This window comes from Amblyomma americanum, chromosome 2, assembly GCF_052857255.1.
Source record: "Amblyomma americanum isolate KBUSLIRL-KWMA chromosome 2, ASM5285725v1, whole genome shotgun sequence".
NCBI classification, from domain to species: Eukaryota; Metazoa; Arthropoda; class Arachnida; order Ixodida; family Ixodidae; genus Amblyomma; species Amblyomma americanum.
Window position 1 is genome coordinate 33,695,992 of NC_135498.1, and position 21,180 is coordinate 33,717,171.

At 44.3% G+C, this 21,180-nt stretch overlaps 2 protein-coding genes across 3 annotated transcripts in view; one reads left to right on the forward strand and one right to left on the reverse strand.

Moving 5' to 3' along the window:
* Positions 1 to 6,944, forward strand: part of LOC144120946 (uncharacterized) — a 209,660-nt gene extending 202,716 nt beyond the window's left edge. For both annotated transcript variants that reach the window (XM_077653772.1, XM_077653773.1), the window contains 3 exons: positions 148 to 333; positions 3,097 to 3,510; positions 4,485 to 6,944. In XM_077653772.1, the coding sequence (XP_077509898.1) occupies positions 148 to 333; positions 3,097 to 3,510; positions 4,485 to 4,600 (716 nt within the window). In that variant the 3' untranslated portion in view covers positions 4,601 to 6,944. The remainder of the gene's footprint in view (positions 1 to 147; positions 334 to 3,096; positions 3,511 to 4,484) is intronic.
* Positions 6,945 to 8,496: 1,552 nt separating this feature from the next.
* On the reverse strand, positions 8,497 to 18,188 carry LOC144120947 (DNA oxidative demethylase ALKBH2-like). The gene is made up of 3 exons (XM_077653774.1): positions 17,614 to 18,188; positions 17,324 to 17,466; positions 8,497 to 13,586 (listed from the first exon to the last, which is right to left on the reverse strand). The coding sequence occupies exons 1-3, from the start codon at positions 17,935 to 17,937 to the stop codon at positions 13,286 to 13,288; spliced, it is 768 nt and encodes a 255-aa protein (XP_077509900.1). The 5' UTR covers positions 17,938 to 18,188; the 3' UTR covers positions 8,497 to 13,285.
* Between the last annotated feature and the right edge of the window lie 2,992 nt (positions 18,189 to 21,180).

Genomic DNA, 21,180 nt, shown 5'->3' on the forward strand with positions numbered 1-21,180 from the left:
CTAAACGGCTGAACACAAAGGCAACCATTAGTTAGGAAGCCTTAGCTGACTTTTTAGTTTGTATGTCTTTCGAATTTCTGCATATTTCTTCTTCTGCAGTTACTATTCAGCACACTTAATTTGCTACTCTATTTTTTTTTTCCTCAGACCACTGCTTTGTGGATGGCCATATGTTTGCTAATGGGGAATTGATCAAGAAGCATAATCCCTGTGAGCTCTGTCGATGCTACTATGGACGTGAGCTCTGCCAGCAAAAGAACTGCCCGCTGCCTCCGTCACCAGCATGCATAAGCGAAGCAGTCCCTGGATTCTGCTGCCCAAAATATACCTGCCGTAAGTTTCAAAGCTTGCTATCCATGACAGTTTGAAGTCCTTGAGTACAAATGCTAAGTAGACCCCTACTACAACTGCAAAGCATTAGCATGCAGCCATGCTTACAAGGTTATGTGAGAAGATCGTGGCAGTAAAAGTGTTCTACAGTCACTAATTTAATAGCCACTACAAATTGCAAAGCTGTGTCCTTTCATATACAAAGCCCTTAGTGCTGTCATAAGTCAATGCACAGATAGTTCTGCAGCTTCCCCTGTACTCACTGCCCCCTTTTCATGCTATTTGTGGCATACACTAGCTCTACTTGCAATTAAAAGTCATTGCGCGATGAAAAACAATACAAGGCTGTACCTCTGTGCCATGAATACATGCTCATGAATGAGCAATAGTCTTGTATGCATCTGAAACACCCACATAAACAAAGTGCTATTATTCACATCCTATTGAACAGGGAATGGGCAAGGAGTAAGACACACAAAGAAAATTTTATAAGACATGCAAAATAATCTGGAAGTAGGGCACATTCATAAATAAAGTACCATTGTGTGACAAGCACCCCATACTTTGGTAATCTCAGCTTAATCCTCTACACAGTTTAGTGTTACAGTTATATTATGAAATGCTGAGGCATTCAAAGTAGCTTGCCCACTCAGTCCATGAAGAATTGTAACCTTCAATATATATATCTAAAGAATGCTTTCTCTCTATTATCAAATGCCACAGATAGTCACAGCCATTGCAGTAACAGTTATGTTGTGACTGATACTACAATCGGCGAGCACAATTTGTTTGGTGAATAATTTACAAGGAGCTTCTAGAATTCTTGGTATGCTACAGGCATGCAGGTGGCACAAGTGTAAATGGCATCTAGTTGTGCTTCCTGTTTGCATCCTTACTTCAGTTATGTGATGATAACAACAGGGGCATAGACTGCCTCTCTCTAGTCATGCACATGACCAAGTGATTCTCTTTGGTCCACTCTGTCCAAGCACTCATAAATAAAAGGAATGTTGTATTATATAAGCTATGCTCAATTACTGGCACACAATCATTTTAAATCTTGAACACCAGCACAGTTAAGTTTTATCCCCTTCAGCAGGTAACCTGTGTGGTAACCAATGACTTACTGGATACTGAGCAGGTACCCAGGCTGTTCTCGTCCCACTTCTCACATTCTCAGCTGATAGTATAGTTGGAGGCTGACAGCACTTTTTTGTAGCTCTTTTGGTCTCCACTATACTTCTTTGGTTTTCTCTGCCTCTTTTTGGATTACTTTATCTCCCTCTGGGCTATAAAGAGAATGATCAAGAGAAAGATTTTCGCCGTTCAGGAAAACTAAAGGTGATAAAAGTTAAAAACACAGCAGCTGTTGTCACATAACAACAGCTCATGAACAGCTGTGTGCTGAATTACTGTGCTAATCAATCAATGCAGTAATGAGATTGGTGTTTCAGTGTTCGATTCTAATAAACAAGGCTAAGTACCAAAAATCATGTGGTAATAATTTTGTCTCGTGGTTAGCCTCCTGTTTGGGTAACAAAAAGTTTTAACAAAGGACTCTTTGACTGCAGCAGAGGAACAATGGATGGCAGTCATGAATGTGGGCGGAGCTTGCCGCATACTTAAACAGACATTGAGGTCAATTCCATCAAATTTTTTTGTAAAAATTGATTGTTTGGCTTTCTGGCTATGTTGAATTTTGATCGGTACCAAAAGACGCATTTATTACTGAGAAAATTGGATTAGAAAGTAAAGCATTTTTTTTCCCACCATTCAATTCAAACTTGGAAGACTGAAAACAACCCTGCGATCACTCTCTGGAAATGAATGGCAGTCTGGCCAAGCCCCAGCGATCAGCCCCGCAAAAAATTCTAATGTGAAATTTGAGCACAGCTCTGTAGGTGTTATGATTTTGCGATATATTAAAGTAAAGAATTTTAGAGATACGTGTATGTATGTACAGTTACAAAGCACTCTATTTTCCACACACACTCTTTCTTCCAAGTAAAATTCCTCTCGCAGTCATTGATTCTCATGAAGGAGACTTTGTGGTGAGAGAAATGGATGGAGATATGTTCAGCCTGCTGCACCAATTCCTGGTTCATAAGCATACGGTTTATACTAGGAAGACTATGCTATGGGTGGTACGGCCATCATGGACAATCTATTGTGTGCCGCACGGGCGGAGCATGACACAGCTGCAAGGAGGTAGCATGTCGGTGCGCATGCCGCCAGACAAACCTCCCCTCCACTAGCCATCCTACCTTCACACATTAAGTGGTGATAGCCAATGGCGTGCACAGCACGCACTGCTCTAGTGCCATCTATGAGCGAGCGGCGGTAGTTTCATTCACTTGGCACAATCAGACCGAACTCACCCTCCTACCTTTGCGCTTTGTTACACCAACGGTGACGGCGATGCGGCTCAACCCACTAACAGGGTGCATAAGAGCTGTGCTCTAAAAATGTTTTGGTGCCGCCGCAGCTTGCTTTCAAAAACAGCCTGGTGGCGGGGATAACCTTATTTCATTTTCGGACTTTTTCTAGCTCATGAAAGCTTTTCTTTTTTCAGTAAAACTCGCCCCTTTGTCATTAGAATGCAGTACTATATCAATAAGAGCCAACTTCAATTTGCCTTCAATGCCACTTTAAATTGTGTCTTGTATGCACATTACATAAACAAGAAAAAATGCTTGAAATCAAAGCACCACAGTGCTCATGGCTGAGAAAGGTGAACTAAAACAAGAAATGGTTTCGCCAATGCAGGTCCTGAGGATGTCTACTTTCCTCCGGATTCTGAGACGACGCCAGGCCCCGACAACCAGGTCCAGCAGTACACAGTGAACATCTGGTCCACAAGACCACCCGCAGGACAGTTTGGCTTCGTAGGAGGACACAATGCAGCTCCTCAATCTCAGATCACGGGCCGCAAAAGCACTCCCCAGTGGCTGTCAACGTCTTCATTTTCTGTCAAGAATTCACCAACGCTCAAGCCATACTTGCTCCAGAGACAGTCTCCACACAAAACACATGACAGATTTGCTCACTTGCATGGCACAGAAGAACCAGACAGTTACGAAGAGACAACGCCTGTTCCGACGATGACGACGACGACGGCTGAGCCACCCACATCTCAGACCCCTAGCAGCAGCCAACTGTGGAACATTTTCGAGGTTTCAGGTTAGTTCCAGCATGCTAACCACTATCCGGCTGTTGACGCACAATCAGAACAAAACAGTCAGCCATATGTATATTTTTTTAAAAAGAGAAAGATCATATTGGGCTGAACTGAATTGAAGAGCTATGAAACCAATGAAACATTTCCACTGCACAAGTCTGCTCAACTGAAATCACTACATACTTTGTTTGTAGGAGCAAAAACAAAAAAACAACTATACTTTTTCTTTTGAATGAATGACCCTTCATCTAAGGCTTGGTTTGGTTTGGTCTATGGGGGTTTAACGTCCCAAAGCGACTCAGGCTGACGGATGCCGTAGTGAAGGGCTCCGGATATTTTGACCACCTGAGGTTCTTTAACGTGCACTGACATCGCACAGTACCCGGGCCTCTAGAATTTCGCCTCCATCGAAATTCGGCCGCCGCGGCCGGGATCGAACCCGCATCTTTTGGGTCAGCAGCCGAGCGCCATAACCACTGAACCACCGGGGCGGCACTCATCTAAGGCCTTGCAAGAAAATCTTAAGTTCCACGCATGTAAGCTAATACATAGCATTGCTTGCCGAAATCAAAAGTGAAGAGAAATAATTCTCAACAGCTATCTGATCATCTCAGAGATGCAAAACCTTTCTTCATATTCCATCTGTCCTTCTCTAACAGGAGCCCAAACGAAAATGATTTGCAAGACTCATGTGATTACTTGTGATTACTTGTGCAAGAGACGGATAATCAATGGTCACTTGGGGCAATGGAGTTGCCATACTAAGACAAAAACGCAGCAGGAGATGGCATAGAGTCAGGCAGGCATATTAGATTAAGAAGTTTGTCAGGTTAGAGCACTTGCAGCTAATGCATATCATGGCTAATTGGAGGTCCTGTAGGAGAGGCCTTTGTCCTGCAATGGCCATAACAGAGCCGATGCTGCTGCTCCGATGATGATGCTGATGATGAATGCGCTTTATTTTTGTGAACCGCAGGCTGCAACATCTACGGGCGGCTCTACGGTGTCAACGAAGTGGTGCGGGAACTCAGCAGCAAGTGCAAGGCTTGCACATGCACGTCGCTTGGAGTTCAGTGCAATGAGACATGCTGATTGCGGCATATCCTCCACCCAACAAAACTCTCTCCACACAGCACCCAACATCCTGCCCCAACCACAGCAAGAGGTTTTTTTCTACATGGCCATGACATCACAAGGACAGCACAGTCACAACGCGAAGCTGTTTGGCATGTGCAAACGAACTGCTGCGCTGCCGTGCCACGTTTGTGAAACTGATGCTGTCAGCGCTTTTTATGGAAAATCCTGGCGCACTATGTTCTACGCATGGCTTGTTGACTGCTAGACTAGGCATCAAGAGCCCATTCGCTTTTGACTTTTCCAGGGAGTCCCACAGCGGCCACTGCTTAAACATTGTAGAAGAGGTCTTGATACCAAAGCAGCTTAATAACGCCACTTCTTTCAAAAGAGACATGCATTTAAAAGAGCCACTGGAGCAGCTGTTCGTTCTCTCGCGAAAAAGTATAGTGAAAATGCTTTGTTCATCTTTGGTCAAAATAAGCCACTGTTGCAACAATTACAAATGATAGAGTGCATGACCGAATCTCCCGATTACAAACTGAATGACAACATGGTGATTTGCAGCTGAAGCACACTGTATTTGGCGCTGTGCAACTTCTGAAATGGCTTGTATCTTCTTAAACAGTCCACATTGTCCTGCACATACACTGTCCATCTCAACATCTCACGCATCATTTTTCATGCCCATTGGCAAAGCCAACATAACTGCAAATACCTTACTTTCACTGTCATTTTATGTAGCACGCACAACCCTACTCTACTGTGACATGCCGAAATATTTTTCAAATGCCTTTTGTCAGCTATAATGCAAGCACAGCAATCATGAGGTGTCCGCAACATAATGGTAGTCTTGAAATAACAAGAATACTACAGAGTTAGACTCACGTTTTTAGCTTTTCACAAGTCAATTATTAGCGTACAGAACACTGCTTGTTCCTTTTGTCTGAATAAGTGGATTGAAAGAAATTTAACGCCACTCACAAAGAAGGAAGAATCTAAAAATTCATCAAAGTTTTTTTCAATGTTAAGCAGGAGTTATCACAAGCACCGATATTTACGCACTCTTATGCAATGGCTTTACTGTTTAAAGCTATGGAAAGTGTAAAAATAAAACAGAATTGCAAAAAGGGTCAGAGAAGCTGCCTCGACTAAAACACACATAGGTCCACATTCACGAACTACTGGAGACTGCAGCTAAATGCAGGAAAACATAACACTTCTCAGAAACAATCCCATTGTTTTCTGCACACATATCCAAGTTATGCAAAGGCATAGAGACCACATTTGCATGTCACATACGCCCACCCATGCACTCAGCTCACAACATAGAAGAACCACAAATCAACCAACAAACCAAACTGCTTTTCTACTGGTAAGGCTTGCCAAACAACTCACGAAGTAGAATAACCGACTGAAACAAGCATGTCTGTTTGTCTTGCTAGGTTTGTAAGGCAAGGCTGTGGCTCAGTCTGCAGGCTCCCAGGATTTTAAAGTTTCATTTGACTCGCAAAATAAATCCTTTCATTATCAGTATCACGGTACATAAACTGCCCAATGACTGATGTCCTGAAATAAAGGAATGTTTGTTGTTCTAGACAATCGCAGAAAGTAACTTTCAACAAGCCTGAATCAAAGCTCACATTTTTATCAGATCACAACTGTTTTGTGTCAGCTTACAGGTGTGTAGCAGTAGCCTGAGTTATTGTGTGTGTCAATTTCTGAAAATATGCGTTAAGTAGTTATTTATGTCTTCCACGGTGTGAAAAGCAAGGCTCTTTGTAAATAGCTTCATGTGCATTTTTTTGTGTGTTTTCCTCCGATTTACCGGGATCTTTTGAGGCAGCGTCCTTACAACCAACCCAAGTCCTGCCTTTTGAATGATGATTTGGAGATGTAAATGTGATGTAAAATAACACCACATTTAACCAGAGCAATTTTTGCATGAAGCAATAGCTAAGTATTTCCAGGATGTAAAAAACATGTTTTACTTGGGTTTTTTGTACTGATGCTGCACCATGCAAATCGTCCGTCAAGCCACTTGTAACCAAAAAATTTGGAAAGGTCAACGGCTTGACAGCAAAAACTGGTGTGTGAACTTGTACCTATCGATACACATCTAGGGCAATAAAGTTTTATCTTTGAAATAAAATCTGCATTCCCAAAAGACTGGAATGCTGGAACAAGAAAACTGTGCGATTTCCAACTCACCTTACTGCAACTAACCATACAGCGGGTGTCCTAGTTAAATGTAACAAAGTTTTAAGCAAGAATGAGTGTCCTAGGAGAGTGAAATCAACTGAGTATGTTGAGATCAGGCTTGTAAAGGATTGATAAAAAAATTCCAGGGATTTTTAGTCTTTCAAGTCCCTTCTAGAGGGATTTAAAGAACCTACTGCGATCTTCAGTGTTCACAAAATTTAAGCGCCTGTCACCAGCACGTTCACACTGCACTTGCTGTGGACATAGTGTGATTGTGGCGCAGTGTCAACGGGTCACTTGCCAGCAGCTGGAATACGTGTCTGACAAGTTTTAGAGCGCAGCTCTAAAGCATCTGTTCCTGGTTTGTGCATCGTAATCGTCAGCATAATCAGCAAAGCTATAGCAAAGCGAACAGCACGATGAAGGATGATAACAAAGGGAGGGCGAGAATGAAAAGGCAGACAAGGAGTAGCAGTGCAAGAGAGTAAGGAGGAAGTGTTGGGTGGAAAGTGGCGGAACAGGGTACAGTGGGGGCAGGCGAGCGGGGTCACACTCAGTTCGCGCCTGCTGTTACACAATGACTTCCTAAACGCAACTACAGATAGCCGTCATGCTTAAATATGCACCGCAACCACCTATGCAAAAGTGACCGTAGTGGATGTGGTAGCAGGCAGATACCCCAGCAACGTCTCTGTTTCAGGCAGCGCACTTTGGCGAGTTTGTGAAAAACAATGCACTGCCTTGCCTGAGTGAGGCAATTCTTTGCACAAATTTTGTGGGCCCCTTAACTGTCGCTCGGGTGCATGGCTGATTATGCTCAAATCAGCACAATATCTTGCACAAAACTGCTAGTTGCAAATTTAGTCGGCGATGAATTAGCAGTCGAACCGTCAATCAGCACATACATGGGTATCCTTGGGGGCTGTTTGTGGAGTCTACACCGTTTAGCATGGAAAGGGGCATGCGCTACTCTGAATGTGCAGCCCATGCAACTCGTGGCCTTCTCCAAAAACGCGTACCTTGTGGCTTCAAAATTCCTCTTTGAAGCTATGAGACATGCATGCTGCACCATGTTCTCACAGGGAGCAGCAAACGCAAGAGAAGACACCACAAGTGGGCAAGGGTTGCACCATGCTGCTCTACATCACTGAGGAGCATTCACTCAGTGCGTATAGTGAAGAGGCCTTGTGCAACAAAATGGCAATGCTTTGCATTGTACTGTTAAGGGTAGCTTAAGAGTCACCCAAGTTTTCTGTCTCAATACATCACGATCTCAAGCTGCACTCAAATTTTGCATCAAGGAGTACCGTAATCGTTGGTCAGGTTGTTTTTTTTACTGCAAATTATAACTTCAATTTCTTCACCATGATTTTTGAAGAAGCTTCATGGTTTAAAAAATCAAGCACTTTCAGAGGCCTTGAAAAATCATATTTTTGGGTTCAAGGGTTTTCAGTGATTTCAGGGACCTGTGCACAATTTGTGAGAGTTGTGTGGCCTAGTCTGCAAGACTTTTTTTGTTCTGCAAAATTAGCTAATAAGTAAAGTAGCTAGCTAACTTCTAAATATTGGCACTGAAAAAAAGTCAATTCAAAAGTTGTAGAACCTTGCGAAACAGCCGGCTGAAATGTTAGCAACAAGGTAACATTTACGTAGCCATTTTTCTGGCCCTAAGAGAAAGCAAGCTAAATATAAAAGCTACCACTTGACAACAGCGTTTCTTGAGCACCAGAAGACACGATCTCAGAAAAAACAATCAGCTTATCTCTGGAATGCCATGTGTGATACAGGGCTTTGCATTTGTACTAGGCACAAAATATGCACCAACAGTAACTGATCCATAGGCAAAGAGTGCACATCCTTGAAGTAAGAACGAATAATAGTAGTAATAATAGTAGTAATAAGGAAAGGAAATGCTTGGTAGCAGCCTCAAAGTGGGTGGACACCTGGACCATGCCGTGAAGGGATAAGGAAGGGGTCAGATTTAAAAGCTAAGAACGAGTGCATACCACATGCAGTGCAAGGCATGCACAGCTGAAAGCGTGGCTCACACAAAGCTTACGTAGACCATGGTACAAACAACGTTGATTCAGGAGTGCGTCCCTCGTAGTGCGGAAGTGTATCTTATTGCCATCAATAACCCTGACAAAGACGTGCACTCTTCGCTGATGTGTCAGTAGCTGCTGGCACATATCCCGCACCCAGTGCAATCCCAGAGCAGTTAAGGAGATAAGCAGATATTTTTTTTTTTTCTAAGGGAATATCCTGTAGCGCTCAAGTGGTAACATTTGTATTTTGCGCACTTTCTTTTAGAGCCGGTAAAGAAAGCTAAGTAAATGTTATGCTGCTGCAAACATTTGAGCTGGCTGTTTTTGAAGGCGATTCTCAATTTGAATCGGCACCTTTTTCGTGAAGCCAATATTTTAAAGGTTAGCTAGGTAGTCTTTACTAAATCCCTACATTTGCAGAATGAAAAATGTGCTGCAGATTAGGCCACACAAATCTCAAAAGCATTCAGTTGTTTTCGCTCGCCTAGGTGACTCCACCTTTGTTAAGAACTTGGTCACAATTAGCTGAGACACACTGCATCCATATAACACTAACGTGCTTGAAGCTCTTTCTATACCTCTCTACGACCAGCTGCCTTTGCAATTTCATTATGATTCAGGCAATTTTGTCTCACTCCGAATGATAATGTCACCTATACAGCAAGCCCTGTTACGATTTTTATTCATATGCTGCAGACATTTGCTCTCTGGTGACAATAAATCCACAGGCAAAAAGGATTTAACTATGCATTTGCCTGTTGCCTACCTAGAGGCTTGTATACTGTATTTCTATTTCCCACCTTCCATCATTGGCTGAGGCAGCACCGTGGCTACCCTCCGCCCCCCACCCCCCACCAAAAAACAAAAAAAAATAAAGTTGAGCCAATAATGAAGAGCAAATGCACGTTGTGATGTCTCCTCTTCCAGTGGTGAAAGGTGAGAAATACAAAAATAGTATGGAATTGGTTTTAGAATCGTTATATTATCCAGGCCCAGATCCAATGTGAACGTTAACAAGTTGAAAAGACAGAAACCATGAACACGTACCAAAAAAAAAAAAACAATCAATTCTCTTTTTAGGGAGGAACCACTGCATTTATTCCACAACACGAAGCTGACTACTTATAACAACAGGGGTGAAATCTACATTAGTGAAATCAACAGGCGTGACAATCTCCAGGGAATTACAACAAATTTTTAAATATTTTGCAAGATTTTGAAAGGTGACTGTTGTGCCAGTGTTGTGTCGGAGCTAGTGGTGTAGGAAAACGGGCAGTGACAACATTCCTGGTACATTCCTGAATATTCCCAGCACGCAAGCATTTCTTGATGACATATTGGTGGCAGAGGGGAAACAGGAGTTCGGCAAGACACTGCAGAAAGTTTTGACTGCGTTACAAGAAAATGGCATCAGAACTCGGGAAGAGAAATGCATTTTAGGTGGACGGGCGGTAAACTACCTGGGACACTGAATTGGTAGGGAGGGTATCCACCCTTGTGAAAGGAAGCTGGATGTCATCATGAAGATTCCTGAACCTAAGAACATTCAAAAGCTTCATTCACTTTTGGGCCTGATCACTTACTATTGAGGATTCTGCCAATGATCTCCACTGTATATTCACAACAACACAATTTTCTGAGGAAGGATTTCCAATGAAAGTGGGGAAAAGAAAAAGCCAAGGCATTCTACATTATAAAGGAGACACCATGAAATTTAAAATCATCTTGTTTACTACGACTCACACAAGGAACTTACCTCTGAGTGTAATGCATCACTGCAAGGAGTAAGCAGTGCTTTCACAAGTAGTTGAATGAATGGAATGACCCATAGCATTTCATTTTGAATGCTTACAAGCGCCGGAAAGAATTACTCTCAGCCAGAAAGCGAAGCTTTGGCTTTGATGTTTGTCATTGAAAAGCTCAGGGACTACCTACTTGTTAGATGTTTTGTTCTGAAAACTGACCATAAGCCACCGGTAGGCTTGCACAAAGAAAACAAGGCAGTGACTACTATGGCAGCTGCACAAATCTAAAGATGGCATTAATCTCTGGAGCTAACAAATAAATGATAAAGTACAAGTCAGGGCATCAAAATGGAAATGAAGATGCATTAAGCAAATGGCAAGCAGATGAGGCAGGTGAGAAATCTCCCGAGTGAGCAAGAGCAAGTCTTGGCTACAATACTTTTGCATTCCAGCCCGGTGTCAAGGGCACAAATTCAAGATCAGAACTGCAAGGGTCCTATTCTAGAAAAGGTAAGACTAGAGATCCCACATGGCAGGCCAAAGAATATTAAGGACAACGAACTGAAGCCTTATTTTCACTATTTTTAAGCTTTTCGCGTGGATGGAGCACTGATACGTAACAGGGATCAGATGATAATCCAACAAATGGCAAGGAAGGGTTTTTTTGCTGTAGCTGCATGACACACATCTTGATATAAATTCTACTAGGGCACTGGACAGAGGACTCATACGGTGGCTGGGAAATGATCTTGACATGAAGGAATTGTTATGGTAATGCCCAATGTGCCAGCAAGCAGCACCAATGCCAACGATGAGGGAGACACAGTTGGCCACCCACTTCACAGCCATGGACCAGAACCCATGCGGACTATGCTGGTTCAGTGGAAGGAAGGTTTACCCTAATGCTCGTAGACAGCTACTTTGGTTGGAATGAGGCTACTGCTGTCCTGTCTGCAACTGTAGCATCAAATTTCCAGAATTTATGTCACATCTTTGCACATCATGGACCAGCAATTAGTCTAGTTTCACACAATGGCACTCCATTTACTGTGGTAGAGTTTCTACAAATCATGCATAAGAATAACATTTGTCATACACAAACTGCACCTTACAAGCCATAATCAAATGGGCTGGCTAAGAGGACAGTCTGACCAGCAAAGGAAGCGCTGAAATGCATGACAGAGGAGAGTATAGCTACTAGGTTAGCACGATGGTTGCAAAGTTGCAAATGAATCAACGAACACTGTCTGGCCAGAGGGCCCACTCCCCAGCACACCTTTTGCTGACAGTTCAACCGAAAACCAGAATTGTGATGGAACTGCTACAATGAAATTGCCTCCAGGTTCATCACAGAGAAGCAAGAATGAGTGGAAAATGGAGGACACAGTTTTCTGCCAAAGACTTGGAACAGGACACCGTTGAACACCCGGTAAAATTGAAGAGCTGGAAGGAAATCACATGGTTAGTGTCAGCACTGGGGGAGATGTCAAAGGCATTACAATTAGGTGAGCCATCTAAATGATTCCAGTACAGCTGACGAGACTCCAGACAACTCAGCAGACTTGCAACCAGACAACTTATTCCCAGGATGGCAACTAGACGTCTCAACAGCAACTTCACCGAGACAGTCAAAGCCCTCAACAAGTGAGAGACCAGACCAAGTGCGTCGACCTCCAGTGAGATTAGACCTTTAGAAAGAGCACTCATCCAACTGTGTTTGGGGGGGGCAGGGCTGTGCCAGAACTAGCGGTGTAGGGAACCGGGCAGTGGCAACGTTGGGAAAGCGAACGGACCGTTTTGACTGCTTCGAATGCCAGACATCAGTTTTATCTGCTCGGAATAAAACATTCGTTACACATTTAACAGTGACAATGATGTGCAGTTTTGAAGAAGTCTGTGCGATGCCATAGTAATATTGGCTGGCACAGTGGTTCAGCAAATTAGCAAGTGATTAGTAAAAAATATTTGATAAGTGCCTGGAAAGTGATGACAATGAAAAGTAATTCATATTTCAGTTTCTGAAAGCTTAGTATGAGAATCTGCTATCTTTTTTGTTTTGAAAAGAAAAATAATTGACATGCTAAACTAAGATGCTTTCCTAAAGGACTAGAGTTAAGTAAATTACACCTACAGTAAAATGGTGTAACGCTGTTAGGCATTTGTGCCTTTTGGTTTGTTTAGGTTTGGTTAATAGGGTTTAGCGTCCCAAAGATTTCAGTCTATGAAGGATGCCGTGGTGGAGGGCTCCGGATAATTTTGATCACCTGCGTTCTTTGACGTACAGTGAGATTGCATAGTACACGGGCCTCCCGCATTTCCCCTACACTGAAATGCGACTGCGGTGGCCGGGATCAGCAGCTGTGCACCATAACCACTGATCTACCGTGGCAGCTTTTGTCTTTTAGCTCATGAGTACTATTTCAGCTAAAATAAATTATGGTGTCAGAAAACAGGATGGCTTTGACTGAAAAGTGCATAACAAAGATCTTGCTTATTGGCAGCAAAAAGAGAAAATATGGTTATTTTTTAGCAACATATCCCCCTGCACTAGCAAATATACAGTGGGCAATGAGCATAAGCACTGTTCTGCAACTTTGGAATTAGTAAAAACTGCACATTTCCACCGCATCAACTGGCGTGCTCCCAAGGGAACAGGTGTAATCCTAGGAACTCTGAACTGACTTTATTTAGTCATTTACAGTTTATACCCACTACCTATTCTCGACACGAATTCGCCGAAAGGTGAGGTTCACACGAGGCCCCAAGGCTGCCTTGCGGGGTGGGAGGGAATGATACCAGTATCGATTCGTTGGAGGGTTCATCAGCAGCAGGCTCCCGTGCTCCAGGCATATCTTCACGGGCTCTACATGACGCACCTTGCGCCTAGCATCACCATGCTTCAGCACAAAGTCTCGAGGTTGCCCAAACGACAGTGACGCAATTGGGACGCTGTGGTCAAGATCTTTCTCATCATCTCTGTGCTCACCGATGTGGTCAGATCCATCTTTGTACCTGAAACATAGGAGGGGGGGGTGGAGGTGGGGTGCAGGTGAACAGGTGATTTAATATGTTACATAGGGCATACAAGGCCAGCCCTTCTGAGAATTATAGCTGACCCTTATCGAGTGATAAACAGAGATAACTTTAAGTCGAAAATGAACTTCAGTACCAAACCTAAGCTTTCAAAACAGTGAGAACTAAACTCTTAGTAGCTTATCACTGTAATTTGTCTTAAACCTAAGTGCACAATCATATTAATGTTTGCAATATATGGTGCCAATGCCATTCAACATTAACTTTTTTCTGAAGAAAGAAACTTCACGCTCTCCGTCTTCAGGATCAGGAAGCACCTTTTGATCCAAATATTAACTATTCCCCCAGGTTGCATAGCTAAAAATTGAGCAAGGAAGGAAAGTAAAAACTACCAGGATCATAACACCAAAAGTCCACACAAAACATGTGCCCAATGACAGCTCCTAGACGATATCAACATACATATAAAACCAAGAAATGCAAACTTTTCCAGCAGTGGAACTGAGGATTGATTGGTGCCTACAACAGTAAAGAGATTAAGTCCCCCCATACTGTAAGCACGGCAACTACAGCAACTGCTACCGTATGGCAAATGTGGCTGGGCAAGACTGGCCACGGTAGCAACGACAATGCGCTGCTATGTTTACTGGACGGCTCTCCGGCTACGGTAAAGCTGTATAGTTTCTTTTTCTTTTTTTCATATCACTGTCTTGCTGCTTCATATTTTGGATCAGATGCATCCTTAAACACGCCACTAGAAATGAGCCTACTTTGGCAGGTCATAAGACTGGCTTTTGTGTATGAACTAATGCAACTGAAGGTCACAGTTCAGCATGCACAGTTAAGAAAAAGACATTCCAAGTTTATCGAAGTCCACCTTTACACAACACCTTTAGTCTGTCATAGTTCTTGCTATGAGAGACTAGACAACATTAGTTGGGCAGCATTGGATGTTTTAAGCATCAGAGCTAGAAACGAAAGAAAGCAAAGCAATGTGGCAAGAAGCTGAACTCAGCGGTGATGTCATAGTGAACATAAAGCAACACAGGCGCACAATGCAATAAACTCCCACTGAAAAAAGTGCAAAAAATAGGACTTCACATATGTCCGTCTACTGTCAAAAAATTGCAGCTGACGACAACCACAAGAGCCAAGTGATAGGTGAAGCAAGAGACCTGCACAGTAAGGGATCAACCAGCAAAGCTGAAATACTGAATCATCGATGCTGACGTCATGCCAGTGCTAGGACAGAACGCCTGCAAGTTAGTCAGATTGGTGAAGAGATCACATGGAGTGCAGGCAACTACGAAGGAAGATATCCTCCAAGGCATTGGATGCATCAAACATTTTGAGTATGACATAGACATCAAGGGAGTTAGCAAAGTTTAGAAAACAAACCCATTAGAAGGATTCCTTATGCACCGATGGCTGAAGTGAAGAAAGAGCTGACAAGAATGGAACAGAAGAGAATCATCTAAAAAAATCCCAGAGCCAATCCCATTCTACAGTGAAATGGTTGTAATCAAACAGTGCGGAAAAGCTAAAAATCTCCATCGATGTAGTGGAACTTAATAAAGTAAAGTGCTACTGAGAAGAGATTATCCGCTAATGACATTGGAAGAGATTGTTGCACATGTCAAAGGAGCCATGTGATTTACCTTCTCAGACTCAAAGAAAGGATTATGGCAGGTAAATGAGTAAGAGCACAGAAAGAAGTACCTAGCCTCCACTACTCCAAGGAGTAGGTACTGCTTCAAGAGAATGCTGTTTGAAATTGAGTGGGGAAGCATTGTCATGTGGCTGGAAGTCACAAGCCAGAAGGCGCCGGAATCATAGGGTATTTTCGAAGCGAATGTGATGTCGCATGTTGGCCTCGTAGATGAAATCCTGCAATGGTGGCAAGGCAGCAGCACATTCAAGTGCAGGTACCTTGGTGTGCTTTGGCAGCCTAGCTAAACCTCCTCAGTAGCTACCATGCAATACTTAAGTCGTTCCCGCATCAAAAAACTTGCTCCCCCAGTCCTCTTTTCGTGTAAGACCTCCTTACATGTTCCCAAGAGGTCTTCATCAATAAGGTCTAGGCTGACTCCGCATATACCCATATACTCTGGAGAAATGGCAATAGCCTGACATCACCGAGGTAACATGCTTGCACTGCGGGCTACACCGCAGCGCTGACTTACCCATTTACGTGGCAATATACTGCATTTGAAACCAGGAGAATGGTCATACAGTCCCTCCAGCACATAGTTTACTGTACCGTGCTGCTCACGGATATCGACACAAAGCTTCTATTTGCTGCATGGTCGGATCGAGGCAGTGCAAGGGTGCCGACTAAAGCCTTTCTGATCGGGTCCAGCAATTGCAAAATGGACAATACACTGACTCGGACGTCGAATGTGACTAACACTCTTTCCCCAATCTCCCACTACAGTGGCTTTGTGCCTTCCTCTCAAAATAAAGGACTTTCAATCAATCAATCCGTTCAGTGGTGAAGTCGGGCGCGTGTGCACAAAAACACTGCTGCTATTTCCTCGCCTGTTTTAAATGGATTCTATCTGAATGGAAGAAATGACTATTCGATGATGTGAAAGACAATCAAGGAAACAAATAGCACTCGTAAATATGGCAAATGCATGTGGTCTTTTTGTCCCCTCTGACACAAGAACAGCAGCAGTGTGATGCATGGCACTTATTTCAGTTGAGGATGTGACAGAGGCTGGCAGGAGGTGCCATAAGAACGAATCGAGCTGGGACAAACTGGTGAACACATGATAGTTTTGCATGCAAAAAACAACAGTTCAGAGAATGCAGTGGCCATTGTCAGAAGCTTCTCCCTTTGGTCACATGCAACCAGCTAGCTAGTTTTGATTCTGAGCTTTTCTTTGTGCCTCCATCAGACTATCAGTGTTTTAGTAGTTGAAGCAATTATTTTTATCCTCCACTGCACTGTTCCAGACACCACTGTCGAGCAAGCAGTAATTAAGCTCTAAAGCCACATATCTCACAGTCATTGATGCTCAAAGTTCATTCAGGTTTGGGCGATTTTTATGTAGCTGAGGATAGAGACAGGGTAGCCTGTGCTGCATTGAAAGCTTAACGTACTAAACGTGAGTGACTTGCAAACTATCTGGCGATAGATAATTAGAACACTGGTTTAGCACGTGCACGTTTAACTTAGCTTTGCAAGAGGCTTATGAATTTAAGAGGGAAAGGCATGCTGTACACAGAAATATGTGTGAATCGTTTAAAAGCAGTGCATATATGCTAAGAGAATGAAAGTAAATTTTAAATTTTAATAAAGGCACAAAAAAGAATTTGAAAAATCATAGGCAGTTTGAAACAAGGGAATGTCACAGTAATTGCTGCCCATCATAAGCTGCCTTTGCATGAAGCACAATGGATAGTGGATATATATACAGGATGCTTGCCTGCGCACGTGTGCTGAAAAGATTTAAAGTAATTTTACAATCAACTGTATGAACAGTGGTGCCACTGTTATAACAGTGAAGCAGCACCACTGTCCACCTGGATACAGGCACAGTGTTAGCATGTGTGCTGTCTGAGCAATCAACCACTAATGCTCGGCTCTGATAAATTTTTTCAGGTGTTTCAAGCAGGTTTAGCATGTAATTATTACAGAAACACATGGCAAAATTAGCACTGCACAAAATTATCTCACAAGTAGATGGTGCTGACGAACATGCGATCCTCACCTATTGATGAGAACAAAGTTGTAACGATGGCCACTGTGCCTGGAGACAAGATCTCTCAAGTGTTGCAAAAGAGGGGTCCATTGTTTCGCAGGCAATCGAATGCCAGAAAACGCGTAAACCATTCCTTTATCACCGTAGGACACCTAAAAGGAAATTACACGAATACATAGATTCAAACACTGTTAAAGAAAAATATAGCCGAAAACTACACCCTCTTTTCGAGGTACGCTACTGAAAATCGCGTACCACTTCGCATTAGAGGGTATGAAATGATCCGCGTTAAAACTTACTTGCTTTCGTGGTATCGTACGCCACTTTCCATAAACTCTTATCTTGAGCAGGTCCCCCTTGAAATACTCTACTTCGGACTCCAGCCGTCGAAAAATGTAGTCCGCTGTACTCTTTGCAAAAAACTTTATGTAGTCCAGATCAAGACCTTCCCGCGTAATCTTTCTCATGACCAGGGGTTCCGGGTTTATACAGACATCACTTACTAAGGTAGAGTGAACACACTCAGCGGCGTTGTCATTCCGCTCGACTGATTTCTTAGCAGACTGGCTGTCAGAAGCCTCACAATCTTCCCTTTTCTGAGCTACTTCGTTGCTTGACGACATTGTCAGTGGTCAGACTTCGCTGGTTTCGTCGCAAATGGACGGCTAGACGCAGCTCGTTGCAACGCTGCAACCTCGGCGGAGGAAACACAGAGCTGAAACACACCATGAAATTATGCTCAGCGGTTCGCTGCCAAAAACTATGAATGCAACGACTTCAGGATCTAAACATAAGCCAGCGCTACACAGTGAATTCCGAACGACAGGCGAACACTGGAGCAGTAGCTGGCAGCTTACAGCTTTTCTTCCCGCGCATGACTACTACGAAAACACAACCACGTGACACAAAACGTCAATGGTTTTTGTTTTCACCAGGTGATGGCGCCACAAGCCCTAACGCTGGTCGTTAAATTACGGAAGGCGCCAAAAGTAAACGGAAAGCTGAATCTTACTGGCTTTTCTATATATTTCCTGTTGATTTCAATAAGCTTTAGTTGCGAGTCAGCGCTTGCTTTGCCTCCTTTCTCGTCCCTGCCTTTCGCGCTGGTAGATTCACCGTGATGTCTGGTCTGAGAGCACCGCAAGACGCACGTGTGTGTTTGAACACGTGTAGAAGAAAGAGCTGAATTTATTGAAAAAAAAAAAAGAGTCGATTTGGGTAGTTAGGCCAAATGCGAATATGTGCACTAGCATGACGCCAATTGACGGTTGGAGTTACGACCTACTAGGTTGTATCAGGCTACCACCGCAACTTCTTCGGTTTAGCTACTGTGCAAGTATCATCCAAACCCTGGCCATTCCCCACGGCCTCACTTTCAGAGCCCGCAGTGCAACACAAGCAGAAGATGTCGCGATTGCTCTCGCGGCCTCACATTCCAATTCAAAATATCACCGACTCGCGAGGGGCCTGTCGGAACGTCGAACAAGGCTGCACTCCCTTCCTAGCCTATCGAATATACCAAAATTGCATACGGGATACGGACCCCGCACACCGTCACCTCATATGGGCCCCTGCTCATCAGGGATTGGCAGGAAACGAGGCAGCAGACGCAGGCGCCCGCGCGCTCTCTCACCGGGCTGTTTTATCCTCCCCACCTGATCAGGAACCCGATGTTAATCCGGTCTATACGTTCAAAAATATCGCAACCTACTATCAAGATAGCCATCGCCTTTACCCTAGCCCATGTAAAGGCCTCAAGAAGGCGGATGAGCGGCTCCTTCTCCGCCTCTTCACCAATACATTGCTGTGCCCGGCAGCCCTAAAACATATCGACCCCTCCTTTAGCGGCAACTGCCCGCACTGTAGCGCGGTGTCTTCGGACACCTATCACATGGTGTGGGCCTGCCCTCCAACCCGGCCATTCCCCCCATCCCGAACCCAACCCGGGAGGACTGGGAGGCGACCCTGCTCGGCTGCCACGACTTACAGGCCCAACAAGCCTTATACCCCTGTTACACGGGCGTTTTCAACGGCAGTTCAGTTGATTCTCAGTTGAACTGAACGGCAGTTATACCCCTGTTACACGGGCGTTTTCAACGGCAGTTCAGTTGATTCTCAGTTGAACTGAACGGCAGTTAGCAGTGTTACACGGCAGTGCTAACTGCCGTTGAAATCTCAACGGCAGTTGAGTTCGACTGAGATCGGGGATACCAGTTGAACGGCCAACTGACAAGATGGCGACCTACAGACCGAAAAACATGCCCTCTTACTGGATTGTCTTGGCTCAGTGTGCTTCGAACCCGCAAATTTCTACCGCAAAGCAAAAAGTACACAAAAATAATTGTCACTATAGTAAAAAATATATACACTACGATCATTTACAACAAGAAAAAATGCACACACTGCTTTTTTTCTCATTTAAACTTCGCTCTAGACGCGAGGACATGTGGTTAGAGTGCTAACTGAACTGAACGCGAAGTGCTCGTGTAACAGCTGGCGATTCCAGTTGAGTTCAACGGCAGTTGAAATCCTCAACTGGCGGTTAACTGAACTGTCGTTGAAAACGCCCGTGTAACACGGGTATTAGTCGGGCGCGCCCGGGCGGCGGCTACCGCCACTTGGGTCCCAAACTAGGGACCTCCACCTAGTGTTTGTAAGGATCGGTCCCCAAACACCTCCTGTCCGTTCTGAATAAATGTTTTCACCACCACCACCCACCGTGGGTATGTGCCATCGCTTTTGAGGCAAACAAACAACAACAACAATTCGAATCACGTTCTTCGCTGTGGAGGTGTAGGGGCTCCACGAGCTGTCCACGACCACCCGAAGCGTCTCGTTCTCTTCGCTCATGTTGGCTGCACCACGTGCGACAGTACGGCACTAATGCGGGTGCTTTTGCTTGTCCGTCTTCCCTGATAGGGGCTTCGTCTCGGTGACAAGCTCCTCTTCCCTGGGTGGGGGGGGGGGGGGGGGTATTCTTTTGATCTTTTCGCACTTGTGGTATCCGTCTGCTACGAGTAGCCGCTGGCCTTGGTGGTTGAGAGTGTGCCGTTCTCCTGCTCCTGGGACTCATCTATTGATAACATTTCTAATGTGGGCAGGCCAGCGTAGCGATATAAATCCTCCACACGCGTGTGACGAGGTAGGCCAGTGACCACAGTTGCCTCGAGCTGTGCTGTCTGCTCCTTTGTTAGGGCGAAGCACATGGCGCCATATGCGGCCCTCGTCACCAGAACTGCTTGCACAGAGTACGAGCTACTTCCATTGTGGCACCTCCGAACTTATTAGCGATCCTCCTGATGAGCTGGAGGAGTTGCTGCCACCTGGGTTTGAGCTGTCGGAGCCATTCCGCCAGGTGGTCCGACTAGATTCACATCCAGTGACTCTGAGTGACTCTATTACGACCCATTTACGCTGTGGTGAGACAGCGGCCACCGGAAGTGACCACCGCCGCTAGGGGCAACACGTGTTCAGGGGGCTTAAAGTCACTGGAAATTTAAGGAGGCTGTCCTCTCCGCTGATTCTACGGCCCAAAAGCAGAACATTTGCAACCTCAGTCAGCGTTCAAAAACCCCAAATTTTATATACGCCTGTTTTCTTTATTTCACTACCTAATTCTGAACAGGTAGAAGCTTTCACATTGCTTACTGTCTAAATACTCCGATTTCCGACCAGTGAAATACGTCGTCTGCTCGTGCCGCCGATAGCCATCCCTCACCAATTGACCGATATTTCAGCGCACAGCTCTACGACGATGCGCGGGACCGTCTCATCCATTCCCTTCGGCTGCGACTGCAGAGACGTGCTTTCATTCGCTGTCTTGAATTTTTTGTGCATTTCACTACTTCAAGAAATGCATAATTGTG

Excerpts from the sequence above, each read along its gene's own strand:
- LOC144120947 (XM_077653774.1), bottom strand. The coding sequence starts at position 17,937 with ATGTCGTCAAGCAACGAAGTAGCTCAGAAAAGGGAAGATTGTGAGGCT. Across the intron at positions 17,467-17,613 it reads GTACGATACCACGAAAGCAA|GTGTCCTACGGTGATAAAGG; the intron begins GTAAGTTTTAAC and ends ATTTCCTTTTAG. Across the intron at positions 13,587-17,323 it reads AACTTTGTTCTCATCAATAG|GTACAAAGATGGATCTGACC; the intron begins GTGAGGATCGCA and ends CCTATGTTTCAG.